This window comes from Zootermopsis nevadensis, unplaced genomic scaffold, assembly GCF_977971745.1.
Source record: "Zootermopsis nevadensis isolate Lab colony 2312 unplaced genomic scaffold, Znev_1.0 Znev_ptg000061l, whole genome shotgun sequence".
NCBI lineage: Eukaryota > Metazoa > Arthropoda > Insecta > Blattodea > Termopsidae > Zootermopsis > Zootermopsis nevadensis.
In genome coordinates this window covers 6,575,735-6,599,113 of record NW_028259192.1, presented here as the reverse complement: position 1 = coordinate 6,599,113, position 23,379 = coordinate 6,575,735, and the positions used below count along the sequence as shown (strand labels likewise).

Below are 23,379 nucleotides of genomic sequence, written 5' to 3'. Positions count from 1 at the left end.
TTTAATGTGAGAGGTGAGTTTTAATTCCAACCCCTTTTAATTTGCAACTCTAATTTCTCCACAGTCTCAAATTATGCATTTTTGTATGGTAATGAATGTTCTAGATGTGTAGGTACCCGGTTTTAATCTTACTCAGGATACTGGCTTTCCTAAAGCAGGCCACATACTTCCTGCTTGTCATGTTACCAGCAAACACTGAAGTCTGAAGGTAAGATAGAACATTTATGAGAAGAGAATCACAGACATAATTGTGATGTACCATCACTGGTTCTGCTCAAGGGAAATCTTTTGTAACTTAATTATTCAGATGAAAGACCATGTGCAAGGTACAGGATTTACTTTCACATTGTTCAAGTCTCATGTGTGACCCCACAAACCTTTGTCTTACCTTTAGAGAGCATGCAGGTAAAGAAGTGTATGTGTCTATTGTGTACCACCATCATCTGTATAGACCAGAAGTTGAGGTGTCCCATTCAATTACAGTCCCACCTGGTTTTCTTTGACCTTCCAAATTGCATATTCTAAAGCACCAGAGTTAAAGTTTATTATTAAAATTTTATTTTAAACCTGTTCACTCGCAGAAGGAAAACTGTTGCATTGTAATGTTCTTACTCTGTGTCAGTAACCTTCCTCATATCCTGTTTCTCTATTACATCATTGTTTTTAAATAGTGTGTTGTTTATTTTCTGTATAATGAAAAGTTCATGAAGAGGTTATCTTATACCAGTGTCTTCTGATTTATTTCTTGGCTGAGATGCAGTCTGAGTTGGCATTATACTGTTTTTTCAGTGTATAATATATGCAGCATTCAATAAATTGCTGAATCATAAATGGGTGAAAGGCAAATGGTTTCTGTTTTTGAAACTAAAACTTAGTACAGGAGAATTATATAGTTCATTAGTGAAGTCAGTAAACACAGTTTTAGTAGTGAAATTTATTTATTTTTTATAAGTTAGATCCTTGCTAACTTAAGTTATTTATTAATGTGGCAAGTTGTCTTCGTGCTGAATGTATGAGGGTTGTGAGTGAGTGCAACAGATATTATGTAATTGACTCTATTCTATTTCTGTTGAACTGTTGTCTAAGTTAAACTTGTAAACAGTTAAGTAAAACATTTAAAAATAACTACTTCACATTTGTTTCAAAAGTTCCTTTTGGGAATGTTACACCTGTCATTCAATAATTTCCCTATTTTGATTTTCGTCCAGTGACATTTCACTGCAGTACATGGGACTCCTGGGCAAACATCCTGCATTTGTTATGTTATGTCTGTTGGTTAAAGATGAGACAGTGAATGAATTGTTTGAATCGGTGGTAGTACTGTGTTTCAGAATTTGAAATCTTGTAATGACTGGCTGTCTGAGTTTGTAAAATATCACTTATGATTTATCTTAGTTATGTAATGAAGAATTTACATAAATAAGGTGATAGGGTATACAAAATAAAATGATAAAGGCCCTAAGCAAGCAGATAAAAGAAAAAAGCTAACATGTTTCAGGGGTCACTGATTTAGTTATCTTTTACATTTTTTATATTAAGTATGTTAAACAGTAAGCAGAGGTTAGTGTAGAAACATATCAATTAAAAACGTTATGTGTTTTTTCAGTGTTCATGTTTTAGTACCTTGGTGACACATGCATTGTTAATTTTTTGTCATTGGAAAGGTTACCAGAAGGCGGAAAGAAATTTCAGAAAGTTGTAGTAGTGTAGTATGCTGTATCACTAAACATTATTAAATTAATATTTTATATTTAATTTTCTAATACAATAGTGTGTATATTAATTTGTGCTCTGAACTTGGAATGAGAGCGTCAAGGAGGGTATTTTGATAGTGGGTCAAAGGTAATCTGAGTATTTGATCTATCATAGTAACCAAATAGAAACGAAACAATTTTGTTACTGTGTTCTTCTTTATTCTGTGAAATGCAACAATCATATAAGTGACAGTAATGAATTCTTTTCTTTGTATTAAAGGATACTCGCACTGATTATTTTCTCATCTCATAATTTAATTCTGTAGTGCCTCATTAGTTTTTCCTTTGAATTTTGTTGTAGGAAATGTAGATATTTTGGAAAGTGGTGCCAAGAGAAAAAATAGTGACTCATGTTCCGACAGGCAGCAAATAAGGTAATACTTAAATTGTTATTTTGTGGTCTACGCATTAACTCTTAGTCTATTCATTTGGTTCTGACAATAGTCAGAATTATTTAGGTAATTGAGAACAGTGAACTTTTGGACACAGTAACAATTAATAGATAACTACCATACAAGTTAAAACAAAATTCATATGCATACTTATAAATAAAGCTTTATGGTAATTTCTTCACCGTATTGGTTTAGAAGATTATTATTGAATGTTATTTCACTAGAATGTGAAGAAATTTTATCTGTGGACAGGAACATCTCAAATAATTTGAAAAGACTCATGTTTACTCTCTAAAGCCAACTATCCTGTGATTTTCTGGTTTTTATTGGTTTATTCAAACAACTAATGGGGTAAAAATAAATTTATACCATTGTATTCATAATCTACATCAATTGAGAATTGACTGTCTATAAATTACAACAAAAATGCTGTTGTTAGAAGACTGTGGAAACAGGCTGTGAATTTTGTAGTCTTCTGTAGCATCATGTCTGTTAGTCTGAAAATTACATTCCTAAACTATGTACACTAATAATTCTTTTTGAGAAGCTTGTCAAATTCTTCACTTTTTTATTTTTCTTAAGTTTTGTTGCCATATTAATGAGAACTCACCTTCGTACTCTACCCTAATCAGAAAAACCCTGTCCACACCCTTATACTCATTTTGCTTGAGATATATTTTAATACTATTTTCCCATCTATGTGTAGGTCTCTCAAGTGGTCTTTGACTTTTTGCGCTAACATTTTATTTGAACATCTCCCCTACTGATACATTCTGTGTGTCCTTCCCATCTCATCATCCTAATAATAATAATAAGTTAAGAGTACAAATTATGAGGCACCTAATTTATGTTCATAGTTCTTGTAGTTCCTGTCTTGTAGATCCAGATATTCCCTTCAGCACCCTGTTTTCAAACACTCTAAAGTCTGTTTACTTCCCTTAGGGTGAGATCAAGTTTTACATCCATACAAGACAGTAGATAAATTATAGTTTTGTATATATTTTAATATTTAGATTCTTAGATAGAACTGATTAAGTAGCAAACATTTCCAAAATTTAATACTCCTGTAATTTTATAATGTAATTTTGATTTGTTGTAGTTCCCAAATGTTTGAACATTACCAGATTCCTTAACCTATAACTGGTGACTTGCCTGGAAATGTGCAATGGTTAAACATCTTTGTGTTGTCATTCAGCCATAGCACATTTTGTATTGTGTTCATATTAAATTGTATATTTACTTTCACTCTCAGCATCACTCGAACCTCCTTGCAGGTACCCAAGCACTTCTCCAAAATTGGGATCATGAGATGTAACTCACTTCAAAGTTCCTGCATGCTTACTTGTGGTGTACGTGAGAGCAGCTGAGTTAAAAATACCAGTGACGTGCTGTCTCCCATACCTCCATCAGACTAAATTTCCCAATACAAACAGCATTGAATGACTGAGGAAGGGAAGGAAGTATGAATATATATATAAACAGAAGATAAGATATTGTTTCTACTGCAGTCTCACTGACTGCCCATCACCAGTTAAGGGTTAAGATTACAAATACATTCCTTCCAGGTCAATTGTAACTCTATACTGGTTCATTGAACATCACCTGTCATCATTTTTCTGAAAGCAGTTGTTTCCTTTAACATTGTTTCTTGACTTGTGGTGTGGTACTCAATGAAGAATGTAACATCTTGCTTTTCCAGATCAGACCAGTTGATTTGGGAGGCAGTTTTACTAGGCTATGGAATGTAAGGAATTGCAGTGTAATAAGTAAACAGAGTGCAGCAGTGGAGATTCCTGATAGTGCTGATGTTGTCATTATAGGCAAGTACTTATAAAACCAACTCAAATGAGTTCCCATCAAGGTAGGTTAGTCTACATCCTAATGGAGGTATTCAAAGAGGGGTATTAAGTTTTACTTTCTGTTATCTTACCTTTTGTCATTTTCATGTTTAGCCATTCTGTTCCTGTAATAATCTCTTTCATCTTGTGCTCTTATTTACTGGCTTCTTCACACGCTGAAAACCCACTTCACTCTCTCCGTAGACAAATTTTTATTCTCATACTTCGGTTTGCCACACCGTCTTCTTCTTCCAGACTTATATTTTTGTTGGATCGTAAGGCCCAGCACATACATGAAACTGTCTCATACCAGCAAATTGTTGCTGTCCTGCAGTTTTGCTGCATCTTCCAACCTATTTATCTTTACATTGAACTCAGAAATTAAGGATGAGTGGATTCTGACTCCTCTTATTGCCTGTATATGCAAATCTAGGTGCAGTCTTGACCATAATCAGGAGTCCAGACAGCATAGACACTCAAATGGTCATGTAACTGTTCCTCTCAGTGTGCCATTTTGACATGGTATCATTGATAGAAGCTGTGATGTAATTATCCAGAAGACTCTTGAAGCCATTTAGACTTAGATTTTTGCCTGCTTCGCCATTCAGTGGTGGACCATGGGCAGTTAGTTATTCTCATGTCAGGGGTGTAAAAGTTACATCTCACCAGTGGTATAGGTCTTCCCATTTGGTTTATAACAGTGATGTCCAGAAAAGTATCCTGTCTGAAGTGTTTTGTGAGATTGGTTTATGTTGGAGGTCCCCATGTTTGCAGGCCTTGAAGATTGTGGTATAATTTCTCTCTCTTTTTTCCTCCAATGGTGCCCTTACTCTGACAGATCTGGAAAGGGGACATTTTCAAAATGGCCAGATTGCACTCTTTGCCACCCATAACATTCCAGATTTAGGATAAAAGATAAGACAACAAATGAGACTTCACACTTACTACTGTTACAGTAAATATGAGATTACCCCATTTCCTGCACATTTAACTAGACAACAAGGATGAAGCAATGTAGAAAATTACTCCATTCTGCATACAGCTAGCCCTTGGCAGTGTAGCTGGCAAAGTAAGAACTGCCTCCACTTAAAGAATGGTACACTAATACTTAAGACACTGAAAGAGAAGTGATCTAAATTTGGCCTGCACCTCAGAGCCAGATGTCTAGGTTCATATCTCAGCTTCAAAGAAAGGGCGCTTTTCTGTTAGTGGGAACTGAGGGGGCATTAACACTGGCAACATAGATTATATGAACAATGAGAAACTCCAATCTGAACTTACAAAGTAATTGGTATCCAAACTTACAGACTATTCAGAGACAAGGATGGTAAACCCCACCCCCTGTACACAGTTTTTAACTTCTGAGTGCACATATGCCCCAAACCCTATGAGGTGCTACAAGTCCCAGTAGTTCAGGCACACAGCAGTGTTGTATGTAAAATCTAATCTGCAGTTAATATGATGATAAAAGTCATGGTGAATTTCCAGATTTTGCTTGCTGCGACACCTGCATTGGTGAACATTTGTCTATTAATAACATATGTTCCATATATCTGGAGGAGAAACAGATCCAGGAACTGATAAAGGAAGGTTTGACTATTTCTGAAGCTCAGAAATGTTTTCCTGAGTGCAAGGAGACTGGATAGCAACCTTGACTGCCAGCTGCTTGATGATGTTCGTGCTCCAACTCAAGATATCCACCACTAGCCTTTAGTTTCCTATGACTACCATATGTAATCCTTCAGAGCAGGTTGAAGCCTCTGTACAAACTGTGGCTTTATCACAGACTGAGACGCAATGCAGTTTGAACCAGTTATCTTGACCTGTGAGTGGAAATGGAAACTACAAAATTGTGGGCCAGTGACCATCACTGACAGTATTGGCTGCAGTTAAATGTAAATTCAATATAAGTGAAATATAAACACAGTTCTCCTTACATGCATCACATCTGTACTAAGAGAAGAAAATTTCTGCCATATTTCTACAGTAATAAAATTTAGTATCTTACTAAATTTATGTGTTTCAGGTGGAGGCAGTCAAGGCTGCAATACCTTGTACCAATTGACCAAGCGTGGAGTTAAGGCAGTGCTTTTAGAACGAGCAAAGCTGACGTCTGGTACCACATGGCACACGGCTGGTTGTATCTGGAGGTTACGTCCAAATGATGTAGACACTATATTACTAAATGACACCAGAGATGTTCTCATGCAGCTTGAACCAGAGACAGGGATTGACCCAGGATGGATTATGAATGGTGGAATATTCATAGCTTATAATGAGGTAATGAAAGATAGAAGAGAAAACTTGATAATAGTAGGAAACTATGAATGTTTACAGTGTGCATCGAGAAAGAACAAAACATAGACCTACCGTGTAAGAGATAATTTGATTGTAGGTTGGATTAGTTTAGCTTGATAGATCTTCATCATGGATTTTAACATAACGTTTTTACTCTAAGGTAATATCAACAATTGCCATTTGTCTTGATGTTGGTTTACCAGTGCAGTGTACACAGCCATGTAAGTTACGTGTGAATTTTCATTAGTAATAAAAAGACAATTTGAATGCTATAACTTTATATCAGTAGTAATATTGAACAAAATAGCTTTTTAATTAGTGTTATTTGTTTAATAAGTATTAGCTGCTATTTTTATGTATCCATGCCAGAAAATTTCTTTTCCATCCACTTGACATGTTTATGGCTGGTTTGTGAATATTTATTGACCTCTAAACCATACATGTATTTTTATGAATTGATGTGAGTTGAGATTTGGCTTTAAAAATAACTGTTTAGGTCTGCTGGTACATGAAAGCTAGGAGGAAATTATGAAAGTTGATATTAGCATAGACTGTGAAAATCAAAATGTTTGTTGGCCAGAATGCCAAAATGTTACTTTATATATTTACACACACAGAGCCATTATTTTATTGCATATTAATGTTCTTTTTCTAGGAACGTATGAATGAATACCGTCGTCTTTCCACCATTGGAGCTAGCTTCGGTATTGAGTCACATATTCTGGATCCTGCTGAAACTCAGAAGTTGTTCCCTTTGATCAATCCTGATGTTATCATTGGTAGTTTGTATTCTCCAGGTGATGGAGTTGTTGATCCTGCAATGTTGTGCACAGCACTTACAAAAGCTGCCACCAATAGAGGCGGCAAGGTACTTCTGTTTTTATGGTTAACATGCATTCTGCTTACTTCCAGCTTTAAAGTATATACATAATGCTGGCATTAGTCCTTTCTTAAATGGTTTTTATAAACTGTCATTATGACGTGAATACATATTTGTACTCTTTGGTATTAAGTAAGCAGGTAAATTATAATTATGTTTTTTAATTTTAATATTTAGTATTCTACAGCAGATAAGTTTACCATGAATTGTAACTACATTTATAGCATGAACGTAACTAGAGAAAGCTATTATGTCTTTTCCAGAGCATTGTATGGATATGTGATATAAATATGTTAGCTTTATGGTAAAGGAAGCTGGTGGCTTTCAACAACAAATGATAGATTCATTGTGGGAAAGCTTAGTATTAAAATAACTATAATCAGCGAATAGGTGATGTATTTATTATTCACACAGGTTGTGATAGATTGTATAGTGATTTTCCAAGTTCCAGAAGATGGCTGTCTTCTAGGTCATTGCACCTTGTGTTCTGGTAGAAGTTTACTGATGTTTCAGATGTGCTTGCTGCCTCAATCATCAGGGCAGTTACCCTGATGCAGGAAACAAGCACCTCTCAAACATCTGTAAACTTCTACCAGACCACAAGGTGCAACAACCCAGAAGACAGCCATCTTCATACTCGCCACCATGAAAACCTGAAATCTCATTTTTAAGTTTCTGTATGTTGTCACTGAAGTACAGTGTATTCTGGTCTAGAACATTTTTTTAGGCTACAGTACTACACTGTAAAATATTTGTTTGTTTTGTATGTGGTGTGAACAGTGATGCTTGAAAGGATGAAGCAGGTTTTACGAACTTACATTTGGTAGGTATCCAGTTCAAATCTTGGGCTCGTTGTTATAAATCATGACTGAGGATTTTTATGGTTTTCCTCAGTCACTTTAGGTAAATGCTGGAGTAGTACCTTGAGATGGGTAATGATTGATTCCTTCAATTGATAATCATATTCCAGTCTTATTCAGTGTTATGTAACCTTTCAGGTTAGAACAGCATTCTTAAATAACCCAAGAATCAATCAATCAGTCTGTCAATCATACCATGTTTATTCCTTCTTTTCAACTCAGCCTTTATGATTGTCGCTTCTAGAAGAAATATACAACATTCAGCTACTCTCACTATGTGTCATTATGTCAGATATTTACAGGTGATAGAAAACTGTGCAGTATCCAGCATTCTGACTGAGAAAAATAACTTTGGAACATCGTACGTGTCTGGAGTTGTTACTCCTTATGGATCCATCAAGACTAATTGTGTTGTCAATTGTGGTGGTGAGTATAGTCTTTGTAAACAAATGATTGACATAATTCATGGTTTGTTACTGTATGATGATCCTTTTATTGTAAATCGAAACACGTGAATAATATGGCAGAAATCAGTGCATGTTACACAGGTTCAGATTTAGTGGTAAGATATAGAATACTAAGATACTAACAACAGAGTCTGGTGCTTTTGAATCAACATACATTGAAGGAAACTTTGGGATTTTAATGTTTAAAATGTTTACCTGTTATGACATTTGTATAAAATACAGTGATTTTTAGAAAAGGTTGGTTGAAAACTCCCATGCATCAACCAATTTATTGGACATATTTACATGTCCAGTACATAATTGATAAAAGCTAATGACTCTAACCATCTGAGGATAGTTGTTGGGTGGTTGGTATTGAAATGCAGTGGTGATTATGAACTATATTTTGGAATTAAAATATTAGTGCATACACCATTGCAGGATGTTAATAGGGCAGACAACTGAAGATATTAGAAGATGTGCTTTTACATCTGACAGTTACGTATATTAAAATCTGGCAAAGTAACAACATGAACACTCGTTAGTAAACACAAAAAGGAGACTTGCCATAACAAAGACCCAAGGTACATCTATGATAAAAGACATTGCAATATATATTGTCTACACTGTGAATTTTATCAGTGAGAAAAATTAATGTAGACTGAGGAAGGAGTGAAGAATAACTGGTGTGTTATTGGTAACAATATGTAGCAGCCTGTTTCCTACATAATTATTCTGTTGTGGTTCTATTCACTTGGTCTTCATAACCATTCACATGAAAATTTACTGTGGGTGAGAAACCTGGTGTAGTTGTGTAGTAGAGTTTGCAGTAAACTCTTGATTACCTGTATGTGGATTATCTGGTTTGCAGATTGACTTTTGTACACATATCAAACATGTGAACTAGGCTTAGACATCTTTTCACACCATACTGTCTGCTTTGGAGGAGGGGGTTGGTGTTCAGAGGGTCTGCAGAAGATATGGTCAAACAATAACTTTTTACTCTCTTTATGGTCAATATTCATAGTGGGGTGAGGAGAGGGGATAATACAGGCTTGCTTGGTCTTTCTCAAATATTAGTGTTTTACAGTCAATTCCATTGTATTGTACTGTGCATAAATTGGGTGAAAATTATTATTAACAATTGTGGATCCAAAGTGAGATAACTGAAAATGGTAAGAAAATTGTACTGACAGCAAAATAAAGCCTCAAGTTAATTAAAAAATTTAAGAACAGAGATTTGGTGACAGAAGTAGCCTAAAATGATTAGTTATGGACTGAATGATTGTATCCATGAAATGATGCTACTGGACTGACCTCAGAACTCTTGCAAAATAGCATTATATCTTGGGTCTGTGAATCTAGTAATGCTGGTTTAATCATAGAGGGAGGTTTTTCAAGATCTAGAAGAAATTTATTTGCAAGGTTCTCCTAATGAAGAAATCAGCAGGTTCAAACTTTATGATGTGGTGTGTGCTATGAGAAGTTTTGAAAACATTGATGAAAATGATGGTGAAGAATGTGCATGCATGTGATGCATGTGAAGTGGGCTTCTATCACATGATAGACAAGCATTGTCAAATTTTAAATTTTAACAAAATACTGAAATATGACACAATCTTGAAAAAGAAATCTCTGTGCAATACCACTGCTAATGACTTTTATACCACATCACAGGTTCAGAAGAAGTTTTTCTATACTTTTGTTTAATTTTTAATACCAATATGAGGTTGGGTTTGTATAAACAACAAATTTAACAGCTTTAATTTATGATCATCTGTAGATAAAATATTTTCAGCCATGAATTCTGCTTTTTGTTTATTTGTCACACTTTTTCTTTGTGAATGTGTTCCAGGTGTGTGGTCACGTGAAATAGCTGCTATGGCTGGTCTACAGCTTCCCATAGTTCCCATGAAGCATTCATATATAGTGAGTGAGAGTGTTCCAGAAGTCCGTGGGCTCCCTAATATACGGGATCATGATGCTTCTACTTATTTCCGTATTCAGGGTGAATCGATTTGCATGGGTGGCTATGAATATAACCCTATCTTACTGGATAAGGTGAGCAACAATAATCAACTCAACTCTGTTTAATTGTAATTCCAGAAATATATATGTCTAGTGATGGGCATGTTGGAACTGATTTATTCCATTAAACATGAACTGTTTGTATGACATTCATAGGAATAAATCCATGACTATGTGAATTCTTAAGGAGAGATGCAGAGTGTTTTATAAATATAGATCACTTTTGTAAATAAAATTTGAGCATGGATGCACAGAAGCCTTCTAGCGGTCAGAATATTGCAGTGTCTTGCCATTTTCACACAATGATTAAGCCTTCATAATGTGATTTTTTTTCACTGTCATGTTTTCTTACTTCTTGAGCAAGAAACATGGGAACATAATGAAAAGGTGTGTCAGCTAATCTGACATACTGATTCTTTTTAAACTTCCATATGGAGGAAAATTGATTCATCATATATTTTATTTGAAGATTCTTGGTTAAAAATTACAATGGCTAGACTCAATTTTTTTTATGATTCTCTGCGCTTAAGCATTTAAATTCCATTTCCAGAAATTTAAGTTCCCCCATATCTTAAAGGTTTTTCAAAATAGTCAATAAAGCAGCAGTTGATTGATTGCTTTTATTTAGAAAGATTGTGTCTGCAGAGAAGAACCTACACATGATATTAGCAGATATGATTGTTTGAATGATTAATAATCTTATTGCATAATTTGAAGGTGGGAATGCATCTTCTGTGACAGATTTAGAAAACTTATATCTAAATGTTGATGTCCAAAGTGCAAGAAAGAGTGTAGTTTGGAATGCTAATCTTGACCTCCAGTACCAGCAGAATAATTATTATGAAAGATGATTGTTAAAGCATGTGGGTAACCTGTAGATGAGTTTCAAATTATATTAAAATTTTCAATTAATGATACAAACATGTTCTCTGTTTTTTCCTTATTCATGTTTATAGGTACCACAGGACTTCGAATTCAGTCTCTATGAACTAGACTGGTCAGTTTTTAGCTTTAGCATGCAAGGAGCTGTGAAGCTGATGCCTATATACGAGACACTTGGAGTAAAGAGAACAGTGTGTGGACCAGAAAGCTTCACTCCTGATCATAAACCTATTCTAGGTATGGAATCCAAATGTTGCAGAACCTAGTCAATCTTAAAAATGTCCCCTCCTGGATAGTACCTTATAATACATCAAAACTGCCTTCTTCCATTTACTTTTTAATTTGAAAATCATGTTTATTCACTGCCATGAAAACTTCATATCTCACATGTTTATGTATAATGTAAGGAATAAGTAATCATAGCCCATGAAAATGTATTACATTGACTCAGGAAATTTACAACATATTTCGGATTTGGAAAAATTTTCCACAAAAACCAATGTAATTATTACATAGATTATATTACTTTATAAAAATAATCAACACTAATTTTTTTAGTGGGAGGTTATGTATGTTCTTCAAGACTTTTACACAAAACTACAGAATCTGACACATACTTGATGGGGAACCGTGGAATAACATTGAACAGTTCTGGAAAGAAAATTTATGCAAATTGAGATAAGTGACTGGAACCTTGTTTTGACCAACCATGAAACATGACTGCATATTTACATGAAACATATTGATTGAAGAGTTCTGAGACTTTTCAGAAATACTAGGAACAAAAACCTCCTGTCAGAAAGTGTAAAATAGGACAAAGAGAAAAAAAAGTCTAAACTAAGCATCAACTGTATTGGTATTCAAGGTGATGGTAAGTTTCAATTTAGTGTGCACTGATTGGAAACAACATTACATTACTTGATTATGTATATGCATGCCTGTCTCCCACTCAAAATTACATACAGTTTTATAATTAATAACTAAAACCATGGTCATGGAGTCCTGTGTGGTCCACATATGCATATGCTGTCTCTAATCTTTACATATTGCTCAGTATCTGTAACAATTGTTAGACTCTCATTGAAGACACATTCAAACAGGTGAGGATCCCAGACTGCGTGGCATGTACCATAATTGTGGCTTCAATTCATGTGGCATGATGCTTGCTGGAGGCTGTGGGATACAAATGGCTCAGTGGATTGTAAATGGCCGACCAGATCTCCATATGTTCAGTTATGACATTAGGTAACAATTGTTTACTCATTTCTTAACCACAAACAATATAATAGGAGGAATATTTTTTGTCTTATCCTACTCTCTATGTGGCAAAGTAACAATTAGTGTGACTGGGAGTAGTTTGATATCACAATGTTCTCACATCATGGACAGAAGAAATAACTCTCTTTCAATAATACACATGTTTAAATGATTTTATGAGGCCTGTGGCTGGACCTGGAATAACTGATGTCATGCCAGCTATATGTAGGTTCCTGGATTGACTTCCTTTACATATTTTACCACTTTATATATACATTGCTGTTATTCTGCTTTAATGGATCCATTGTATAAGTACTCTGTTTCTAGACGATTTGAACCAGAGCAAACTAGAAATTCTGACTGGATAAAGTCAAGAAGCCAAGAGAGTTATGCAAGAAACTATTACATTGTTTTCCCTAATGATGAACGTCTAGCTGGAAGGAATTTCAAGAAGGGTCCATTTCATCAGGTATGTTTGTAGTTTTGTATTGAGTTTTGAATCAGTTTTCTTTTCCTCAGTGAATCCTTCATAAAATGAAGTTTATGGGACCAAAATTGTTGGTTTGTTGTGCAAGAGTTGCAAGAAACATTGTTGAGATGCTGCTGACAGAAACTTGAATTCCTAACAAGATCATGGAAAACAAAGAAGGCTTATGAGATTTACATGCTCTCTATATTTTTCTTTCCTTTCTGAACTCTTGAACCAAATGACCTATTTTCTTTGAATGATGTAGGTGTCATGATGATTTTGATAGTAAAATTGCATTGGATGTTTTAGGAACTTGTTGATGCAGGTTGTATTTTTCAAGAGCGACAGGGGAGAGAGAGACCAGGTTGGTTTTCTACTGAAGGTACAGCTCCTGTACCAAGGTATGATTGGTTTGGAGCATATGGCAATGTACGAAATACTGACCATCGGTATGAAAATCAGTTGAAAAAGGACCATACCTTTGGCTTTCCAGAAAATCATAAATTGGTAAGTTTTTGAAGTATTTAACAGCATAATGAATGTCTAATGTATGACTGGTAAGAAGTCTGCCATAAGAATATATATATGTATCATTTTATTAATGTTAAGTGAAGGAGATCTGCAGTTACCATGAGCTTAACTTTTATTAACTATAGTAATAGTATGTCTGCATTATAAAATTCTCCTTCAAATATGCAATCTTTATTATCTGTAATTCTTGTTGGTGCAACTTTGCACGTGCTCTGGCTACTGTTATTCAGGATTCAGTAACAAAGAAACTGAGAAAAAAGTTATATATTTTTAGAAAGAGGAAGCTATTTACAGAGGTGGGGAAAGAAAATGAAGAAAATGGAAATGTTTAGATTTTCTAATACAATTCTGAATGATAAATTACTGTGGAAATAAAAGTGTGAGCAGTTACATAAGTGGGAGGGTGCTGAAGTTATAAACGGTTTATAAATATTAAAAATAATGATACACTGTTTTTTAACCTTTATGTTGAATTATTATTGAAGTTGATCCTATTTTTGGATGGTGGCACCATGTGGAAGTTGGCTTTTTCCAGCATTTTAGAGGATTGTACCACTCTTATTATGAGGATGATGATATAGGCAGTTTTACCCTCTGAAATGTTAGTAATGCAGCCAATTCCCATATGCTTCCAGCATCTAAAAACAGATCAACATCAATAATGATACATTTAGAGGTGCTGTATCTGTGGCAGTGTTCAAGAGAAAACCAGAATCATAAAATGCAGAATATAGTTCTTATATATTTTATGTAAAATTTAAATTATTTGGCAAGTTTAAGTTATAATCTCAATTTATATCCTTCAGTGACTAATGTTGACATAAAATGTACTCACTATCCACACACAACCTACATGAGTTGAATTTTAAAATGCATGTTAATGTACATTTTAATGTGTGATGTGATGATTTCTTTTCACTGTTTTGTGTTTCTTCAGCACTGACATATTTTCAGTCAGTGAATAAAATGGCACTTTAGGAATTAAAGTGCTGGACTTGTATGCCTACTGTCTTGGTTTCAGAACTTTCCAGATCTAACATGGAATTTTCTGCATGTACAAGTACTTTCCTTTCCTCAGCACTGATTGAGGTGTGAAACTATGTGAATGTGAGCAATAGCAGACTCTTCAAGCTATTATCTTTATCATCTTATAATTATGAGTGACCAACCTCCAACTTTTCATCATTAAACCCCTGGTACCATACACCATACTCTAAATTACATCTAGAAACCAACTCAGATTTATCTTCCACAAAATCAAATGGAGTCTGATTCATAATGGAACCCCTTCACCATTCCAAGGTGGACAGAATCATGACTTTGAGAAGACAACTGAAGGGTGTAGCCTAACAACCTTAAAACCTTCAATATAAATACAATTATAATTGGTTCTTCTGAACTGTTTTTCTTGATTGTTTAGCAAACTGTCCAGAAATAGAAATCATGTTTATCTGCAGTGAAGCGTTTTGTATATAATTACTCATAAATTATGTTTTACTGTATTTACAGATTGGAGAAGAATGCCTAGCATGTCGTGAACAGGTAGCACTTTTTGATATGTCATCGCTTGGAAAATTTTATTTGTGTGGACCCGAAGCTCAGAAAGCAGCGGACTGGCTGTTTACAGCTGACACAAATTGTTCCATTGGCCAAACATTCTATAGTTGTATGCTGAATTCTAGAGCTGGTGTGGAGGCAGATGTCACTGCCAGTGTCATTGAAACAGGATCAGGAGGACAGATAGATCCAATCTTCAAGGTTGTTTAACTAGACCTATAGCCTTTTAAAGCAGCATATGTACAAAGAAATGCCAGTTTTCAAATGTGCTGGAAAAAAAATTACAGTTACATACTTAGGATACTTAGACGGCCCATTCTTCAGTGCCATGAGCATCTGCGGGCCCCAACTTTCCTTGGCTTTGATCTATTCCACAGTTGGTAGAACTCCTTGGACGAGTGATCAGTCCATTGCAGGGCCTCTACCTGTGCACAGGACAGCACAACACTGAAAGACGCAATGCCTTGAGTTGGATTTGAACCCACAGTCCCAGTGACCAAGCAGCACAAGTCCCACGCCTCAGATCATGCGGTCACTACAGTTACATACATGTAAAATATTTCAAAGTGACTGTTTTGTGTTCAATATATGTGCATTTTGCAAATTCAGATTTCTTTATCACGTAAAATATATTCGTAGGGAATTAAACAGTTCATGAGTTGCCATCATGATATTATATAAACACAATTACCATGCAGTTACTTTTTATTTATGATAACAATTTATCTTAAAGAAAGTTGTATATGTTTTTAAATCTCTACCAGTGCAAACATTTGGGGGTCAGGTTACAACTGGCATTCTTTGTGCTCTTCTCAGAAGTTCTCATGACTGTGTCATGTTATTGTTAAAGCTGATATTAAGAACTGATATTTGGAAGTCCTTAATGGCATTTCCTTCATTCTCATACAGTCAGAATGGCACACATTCATAAATATGAGCACTGCGCAAGCATTCATTTCTCTTTAAAATTATAAGGATAAAATGGCCACAATTTACAAACTTTTCAGTTATGCGTCACCGTTGTTTGTAGGACAGAAGTGCAACAGTTTTTTTATTGAACTTACATGTGCAAAATGTTTATAGGAGACAAAAGATATGTAATGAAAAGTTTATAATTTTTAATAAGTTATGTCTTTGTGCTCTGTATGGGAAATTTGTCTCATGTGGAGGAAGAGACATAAGATTTCAAATCCTGAGATGGCTATGTAGTCAGAACATCAGCCAGCACAGTGAGATTTTAGGTTTTTACAGCAGTGAGTATTAAGATGACAGACTTTTTCAGAGGTGCTTACTGCCTCTATTATCAGGGTGATGATTAAACTGCACACAGAAAAGCAAGGGGTAGACTACAAGCAGGCTGGACCAATGGATGTCAGGATGGAGATGAGGATAAACAGCAGTGGAGCCTGTGGGAGAATAGGGGGACTGCATTCTGGCCAGGGGACAGGGGAAATGGATATAAACATAGAAGTAGATGGGGGAAAAACAATATGTGGAATGAAGATAGTAACAAGTAAGGAAGTGAAGTAGAAGGAAAGTAAGAAAATATAGAAGTAAATAGTTTTCTTGATATTTTCCATCGTCTAATAAATAAAATCCATGACATTTCAGAGATGGGACTCTATCTCCGTCTTCAGGTAGACCTACTCCGTTGGGCCCAATCGATAGAGCTAATCCCTATCTCCGGATTAGCTCTATAATCCAAATCATCTAATCAATATCAATTGAGGCAGTAAATACCTCTGAAACATAGGTCAGCTTCTATGAGACTACATGGCACAAATAAAGTAAAGATTGTCATCTTCAATTGACATAGTATTTTAATCCAAATGTCAGAAATATAGAAAGCTTTGTCATTCTGAGGAGGAAAGAAATAGAAATAGTTTGTGGTTAAAATGTTAAGATGTTGGGGATCTGTTTTTCCCACTAATATTGCACATATTATTTCTCACTGTTTAATGAACATTTTGTTTTGCCAGGGATTTGGTTTCTATATTACAACAGCTGGAGGATCCTCATACCACACCTGGGCCCATATTAAATCTGTATTAAATGAAAAGAACTTTAATGTAGACTTTACTGATGTCTGTGAAAAAGTGGGAGTGTTGTCAGTACAAGGTCCAAACAGGTAGGTACACTTTTTTGCAGTAACAGCTTTTCCATACTACCTGTAATTTATGTAACCAAGAGGAAACAATTTTGAGGAATATGGAGATACAGCGCACAATGTAACTGTCATGGTTGAGTGGTTAGCACTTCTGTTTTGAAGTTTGGAGGTTCCTGGTTTGATAATTAGATTTAATAATGGATATACTGAGGTTTTCCATAGTTTTTCAGAGTTGTTCCAGGTAAATTCTGACATGATACCGAAAATAGGTCATGACAATGTTTTATATGCCCTTTCTTACCCTCCATTCTGTATCTTCCTTACACTTTATTTGACTTATATAATTGGAAAAGCATTGTTAAATAAATTTAAAAACACATAGCTCACTAGGATAATGACCTGCATATAGATGTGGTTAGAAATTATCAATTATATACTGAGTGAATTACAGTTCTTAATATGCTCCACCCTTCCTTGTACATATGTAGATTTGTTACAGACATAATTCATGCAGCAGCTATTTTTTGGGTCTTGCAATGTTTCTCCACGTTTCAGCCAGTGAACTCTCATGTATGGATTAGCCTGTAGAAAAAAGTTTAGTATTTAGGAATGTTAAGGAATGGGACAAGGTACATACAGAGACAGCCTGTGGGTAGTTCATGCAGTCATAGAGGAGTAGGAACAAGATTGGAATGGTGTAATCCACACTAGAGCTCACAGCTTTCACATGCATTCTTTACATCTTAGCATCCTGAATTCTCCTTGTTGTTCCAAATACATTTAATGAAGATATTAACATTATTACAGTAAGAGGAAAGAATGGTGTTTATTATGATAATGGTACTGTCACTACAAAGCACTCTCAAATAAAATTGAAACCATTGTTTCAGCCGAGTCCTTCTTCAGTCGCTGTTGGATGTGGATCTAAGTGAAGAGGCATTCCCATACCTAACAACAAAATTAGTGAAAGTGGCGGGCCATTTGTGTCGAGCAATACGAATCAGTTTTGTGGGTGAAATTGGTTGGGAGCTCCACATTCCATGGGATTCATGCTTGCCAGTGTACAAAGCAATCTGGGATCAAGGAAAGAAACATGCTCTGAGACATGCTGGCTACAGAGCTCTAACTTCTCTGAGCAGTGAGAAAGGTAGATGATAAATGAAGACTGCTGTCTTCTGGGTTGTGCCATGTAGTCTGGTAGAAGTTTACTGACGTTTCAGAGGTCCTTGCTGCCTCCAACATTTGAAGTCCACTTCATTCTTGGTAATAACTGAGTGAATCATTTCATAATTTCCAGTCAGAGAATCAGTATGTCTTACTGATTTTGGTCTCGTAGGGTTAATATGCCCACAAAACTGGAGGCATCTTACCACTTTTTGCTTTGCTTTCACAATATTTTATTATTCAAATGGATCACTCTTTTTTTAAGCACAGATAACTGTTTGTGGGAAGCTGAATACAATACTGGTACATTGTACAGCTTCAATTTTTTTTTAAATATGCTTAAATTACATTTACTATTAGTACTCATATTGTGTGTAATTGTTTCTGAAATGGTAATAGTTTTATTGAAATTGCTGAATTGCATGCTTGAACTTTTCTTTTTGCAGGTTATCATTTGTGGCATTTTGATCTGCAAATGTGTGATAATCCATTAGAGGCTGGGCTGGAGTTTGTGTGTAAAAAGACAGGTGATTACTTAGGCAAAGCAGCACTTGAGGTAATCAGCAAGAAGGGACTTGCCAAGAAGCTTCTTTACTTCCAGCTGAAGGAGTAAGTGTCTTGCCATAGTCAGGTTGTGATATGTCAGTAACTTTCAGTGTTTTATTTCTTTCACATTTTTTGACTAATTGATGTTGAACATTTGCAGAGAAATTCCAATTTGGGGTTTTGAAGCAATTTTGAGAGATGGTGAAGTTGTAGGTTATATTCGAAGGGGAGAGTATGCCTACAACTTAGGAAGCTTTATAGGACAAGGGTGAGTAAAGGTTCCATATATTGTTAATGTGGAAAATGGAATTTTGCCAATTTATTTTGTTTTGGAATTTCAGATTCAATCCATCTCTATCCTGAAATAACTCTTTATAGTATAATATATCATGATTATTCAATTTTGCAATATCTGACCATGCTGAAGTGTTTGAAACTTACCTCCAGGATCATCATAATGTTCTAGTGGCTTACATATTTTTCCTTACCAACTGGACAAGGGCTCCTGAGGAATTTTTGGTGCAGATAGCTAAACTTTGAGGAAATTGCGGTTCTGCCGCTTCCCCTGTATTCACTTGTGCACAAACTTATTTTTCAGGGGTTAGAGCAGTGAATGTGTGGGAAAAGAAATGATAATATGTATTTACTCTCTGAGAGAAATTTGTTCATTATTTGTGCAGAACAAAGCATATTGGGCATTCCTTTTTTCATTTCATTGCACTGGTCACAAGAATCAAAGCTTTCGTGCTGCTGTCAACTCATTGTCTGTGCATATCAGTGGGTTAAAGGAAAAGTGTACCTACATATTACAAACATGGTGCAGCATCCACAGCGAGTCATTTGAGATAGTTAACCTGTCAGTCACCTGCCATTTGAAGCAGCTGTCACATATTTCCAAAGTCATGTGTTATTCTAAATTGCAGTAATATTTTATCAAAAGTTGTTTGAGATCCATATATTTATTTAAGACAGCCTTTATACTATTTCTGATATCTTTCTTCAAGCTGATGGTTTTTCTTAATAGGATAATTATTTGTGGAGTTTATTAATAATTGAGATACCATTAACCTTTAATTTCTATGTGGGATAATGTTTTCCATTATTTGATGTGTAAATGTTCTTATTATTACATAATTTAGGTACATATTTCTAAAATTGTATGCTAAAACGCTTGGGCTTTGAATTAGATGATAATCTATAAAAGTGGTCCATCATGGAAAATATCAGTCTGTTTGAACTGAAAATGTTCTCTAGAATACTTGGTAGGCCCTGTATAGGGTTAATTTATGAAAAAGTAGTCTGTTTTCTTACTCTTTACATTTATTAATTTATTCTTCCTGTCATGGCCATCTTATTTCTTTGGAGTGGCACAGCTTCTTGTCTATATATTGCAGATTTCATGGTATGTATCAGTAAGGGAATAATTTTTACTGAACCATTTGAAACGCAATGTCTTCTCACTTGTTAAGCCCACCGGCTTGCTCCACAAATCCACTTGCTTCATCCACCTCCTCATCATTTAATAGTGTATACCTCCTCCTGTTCCTTTAAAACTTGGTGATGTTTGTCATTGGTCTTATTTTTTTATTTATCACACCTTCTGTTACAAAATAAAAATCTTAACATTAGAAATGTGATATTATTAATGTATGCAGTGATGTTGCTTTAACACGTGTTTCTTGTGTTGAAATATGCAGCTATGTGAAACACCCAGAAGGCCATCCTGTAACTTCTGAATATATCGAGAATGGCCATTATCAAGTTGAGATCATGGGGAAGCATTACGATACCATTGTTCATCATAAGAGTCCATTTGATCCAAATGGAAAGCGTCTGGTAGGAATTTATGATGAACCATTACCAATCAGACAATAAAAATTACAATAATTACATCTGTCTTAGGAAACTATACATATTGTTTCTCCTTGTCACTCTCACCCTTTTGTTTAATTTACTGGCTTTCTAAAGCTAGTGTAAGAAATTATAAGTATGTTTAGCAGTCAAATTCTTTTGTTTTTATTCCTAAAAGTAGCATTTTGTCAGTCAGCTACATTCTGTCATAATATAAAAGATTTTGGTTGAAATAGACCTCCATTCATACTACTTATTTATTTCTGTAAGGTGTGGAGTATTTCATTTGAAAGTAATCTGTGTTGTGAGTACCCTTCTGAAGTATTCTCCAGTGATGAATGTTAAGGAATACCAACTTATGTACTTTATTGCCCATCACTGAAGTACTGATCTCCTACTAACACTTGTCTGTTTATAAACAAGGCATGTGATGAACTTTATATGCCAATGTCTGTCTTCATTTTTCCTTGTAGTAAATTTATTTTTATAAAATACTCACATTAGTTTAAATTGAAATGTAATTGATTATATGCAGAATTGCTTTTATATTCCGCATGTTATAAATTATCAGTTTTTGTTGCCACCAAGTCTATGTTAAATACTATTAGCACAAGTGTTGTGTTCTTGACTTAATTCCTGTATATCCTTCTGTGATCCTCAAAAATAGTTCATCATATTAACACATCCTCTTTCCACAACATCTTCCAATATTGAATTCCAACTAGTTTGTGCCACAGTTGATATTTTTCAATTATAACCACTCCCTGTCCCTCAGGGTTGAAGCACCATCTTTTCTTTCTTGTTCCAATCCAAAGAAGGACACAAGGAGGTTTGTTGGTGCACTGGTAGGTCATCGTAGGCAATGAAATATTAAGTCAAGGCATGTTATGGGCTGAATGGCTTTCAGGAGAAACAGCTTGCTAGGAGGTCAAGTGAAGGATGACAGATGGTGGGTGGTACCAGGGAAGGTGTTACTGTCATTTGTTATAACAACGAAAGTCTGGTTAAGGAATTTTATTCTCACTATATCTACACATAATCCAGTGAAAGAATACTGTTGTCACTTGAATGTGATTGTGTTATAATACTACATAATGTTACAGGTGTGACAATTTGGCTGATTTGGAAAGTTGTACACAGAATAATTAATTTCTAATTCTAGTTTATTGTGTTAACAATGACATTGAATAACAAATCACTGAATTATTGTTGTTAAATGTAATACATTTTACCAGTCTTCTCAAGACTCTCTAAGCGTCACATGACTTGAGAGTTCCATACTTAACTCACTGCTGCTACTTCTGGCACATTTATCACCCCTCTGAGGTATGAGCTCAAAAATCTGTAAATAATTGTAAGGAGAATGGTGATTTGCTATTCATAACTAAAAGTTTTAATGCAGGACAAATGATTAGTTGCTGCAAAGAATGGGACAGTACCTCCCAGTATGATGTCGTACTGACTGGTTTGTCTCTCTGTTTTTAAAGTGATGTCACATGAAACCAAAGTAATATCACAGGTTAGAATAGAATTTCTTTGTAAAATTAATTGGTTGAAACAAATGTACTATCCTACCCTGTCTTAATATGGTTCAATATTTCCGATATTAGCTGTTGGGGCAGATGCACAACTCAGAGCATTATTAAATGTTTATAGAGAACTATTGAAATGATGATTAGCAGGGGAAACTGAAGTACTCAGATAGAAATGTGTCCCTTTGTCTTCTGGAAATCTGACAAAGACTCGCCCTGACTGAACTCATGCCCCGGCTGTGAGCATCCAGTGTTCAAATGCTAGAGCTCTTGCATAGCCATTTCATCTGTTATGTACATATACGCATATTCTTCTCAGAAGTTTATTTCCTGGTAGTGATCATACATTTTAATGCTTATATTTTAAAACAAGATGTGAAGATTAAAATATTAGGATTGGATACATTACTTAATTTTATTTTTCTCTTAAAAATGTCATAACAGTAGTACTGTACAAATATGATTAAAGTGGAAATTGGAGTGCCAATTTGGAGTATTATGTTCCACATGCAATTTTGCTTATCTGACTGCCCTTGATGTTCATTTATTGCTGATACAAGTCCGTCAGTTGGAAAATTACAATTTACTTTTTCTTAATGCCATGAAATTTATAATCTCACTTGATTTAAATGTTTTATAGAATGCCTCTTTTGAAATAACTTCATAACTTAGAAGTTAACTTTTGTTTGCATCATCTTTCATTATGCTTTCAATAAAACATACTTCAGTTAACAAGATAAAGTACAATTTTGTTCTTCCATAATATCTATCATAATTTTACTTTCATGTTATAACCATATATTTCCTCCAGTAACAAAGAAAAACTAACACCAATAGTCCTTTACATTAAGATGCTGATGTAAATAATTTTTGAAAAGCTCTACATTGCTCTACAAACCTCTGCATAGTCAGGGAAGATTTTCCTTTGTATGTCAATAAATATTTACTACAATGAAGAATGTTTCAAATAAATGTTGTAGACCCTAA

General features: G+C 34.9%; 2 protein-coding genes across 9 annotated transcripts in view; both read left to right on the top strand.

Annotated features, from left to right (window-relative positions):
* The first annotated feature begins 9 nt into the window (after window positions 1-9).
* LOC110831181 (sarcosine dehydrogenase, mitochondrial-like) lies at window positions 10-23,379 on the top strand. Of its 8 annotated transcripts, none has more exons than XM_087340250.1 (17): window positions 10-905; window positions 2,056-2,128; window positions 3,846-3,966; window positions 6,011-6,264; window positions 6,938-7,150; window positions 8,325-8,448; window positions 10,324-10,529; window positions 11,453-11,615; window positions 12,479-12,623; window positions 12,963-13,104; window positions 13,414-13,611; window positions 15,145-15,393; window positions 17,172-17,320; window positions 18,190-18,446; window positions 18,910-19,072; window positions 19,170-19,277; window positions 20,707-23,379. In XM_087340250.1, the coding sequence occupies exons 2-17, from the start codon at window positions 2,105-2,107 to the stop codon at window positions 20,882-20,884; spliced, it is 2,694 nt and encodes an 897-aa protein (XP_087196376.1). In that variant the 5' UTR covers window positions 10-905; window positions 2,056-2,104; the 3' UTR covers window positions 20,885-23,379. The 8 variants fall into 8 exon arrangements, with proteins under 8 accessions (XP_087196376.1, XP_087196375.1, XP_087196374.1 ...); XM_087340249.1 differs by having other exon boundaries at window positions 10-1,025; XM_087340248.1 differs by having other exon boundaries at window positions 10-1,101.
* LOC110831180 (sarcosine dehydrogenase, mitochondrial-like) overlaps window positions 20,713-23,379 on the top strand; it is a 32,962-nt gene continuing 30,295 nt past the window's right edge. The window contains exon 1 of the mRNA XM_087340245.1: window positions 20,713-20,845. The gene's annotated coding sequence lies outside the window, so the exon portion shown is untranslated. The remainder of the gene's footprint in view (window positions 20,846-23,379) is intronic.

Bases quoted from the DNA above. Each gene is read 5' to 3' on its own strand.
- LOC110831181 (XM_087340250.1), top strand. From the start codon at position 2,105: ATGTTCCGACAGGCAGCAAATAAG. The intron at 8,449-10,323 runs GTGAGTATAGTC...AATGTGTTCCAG, and splicing joins TTGTGTTGTCAATTGTGGTG to GTGTGTGGTCACGTGAAATA. The intron at 19,278-20,706 runs GTGAGTAAAGGT...TGAAATATGCAG, and splicing joins GGAAGCTTTATAGGACAAGG to CTATGTGAAACACCCAGAAG.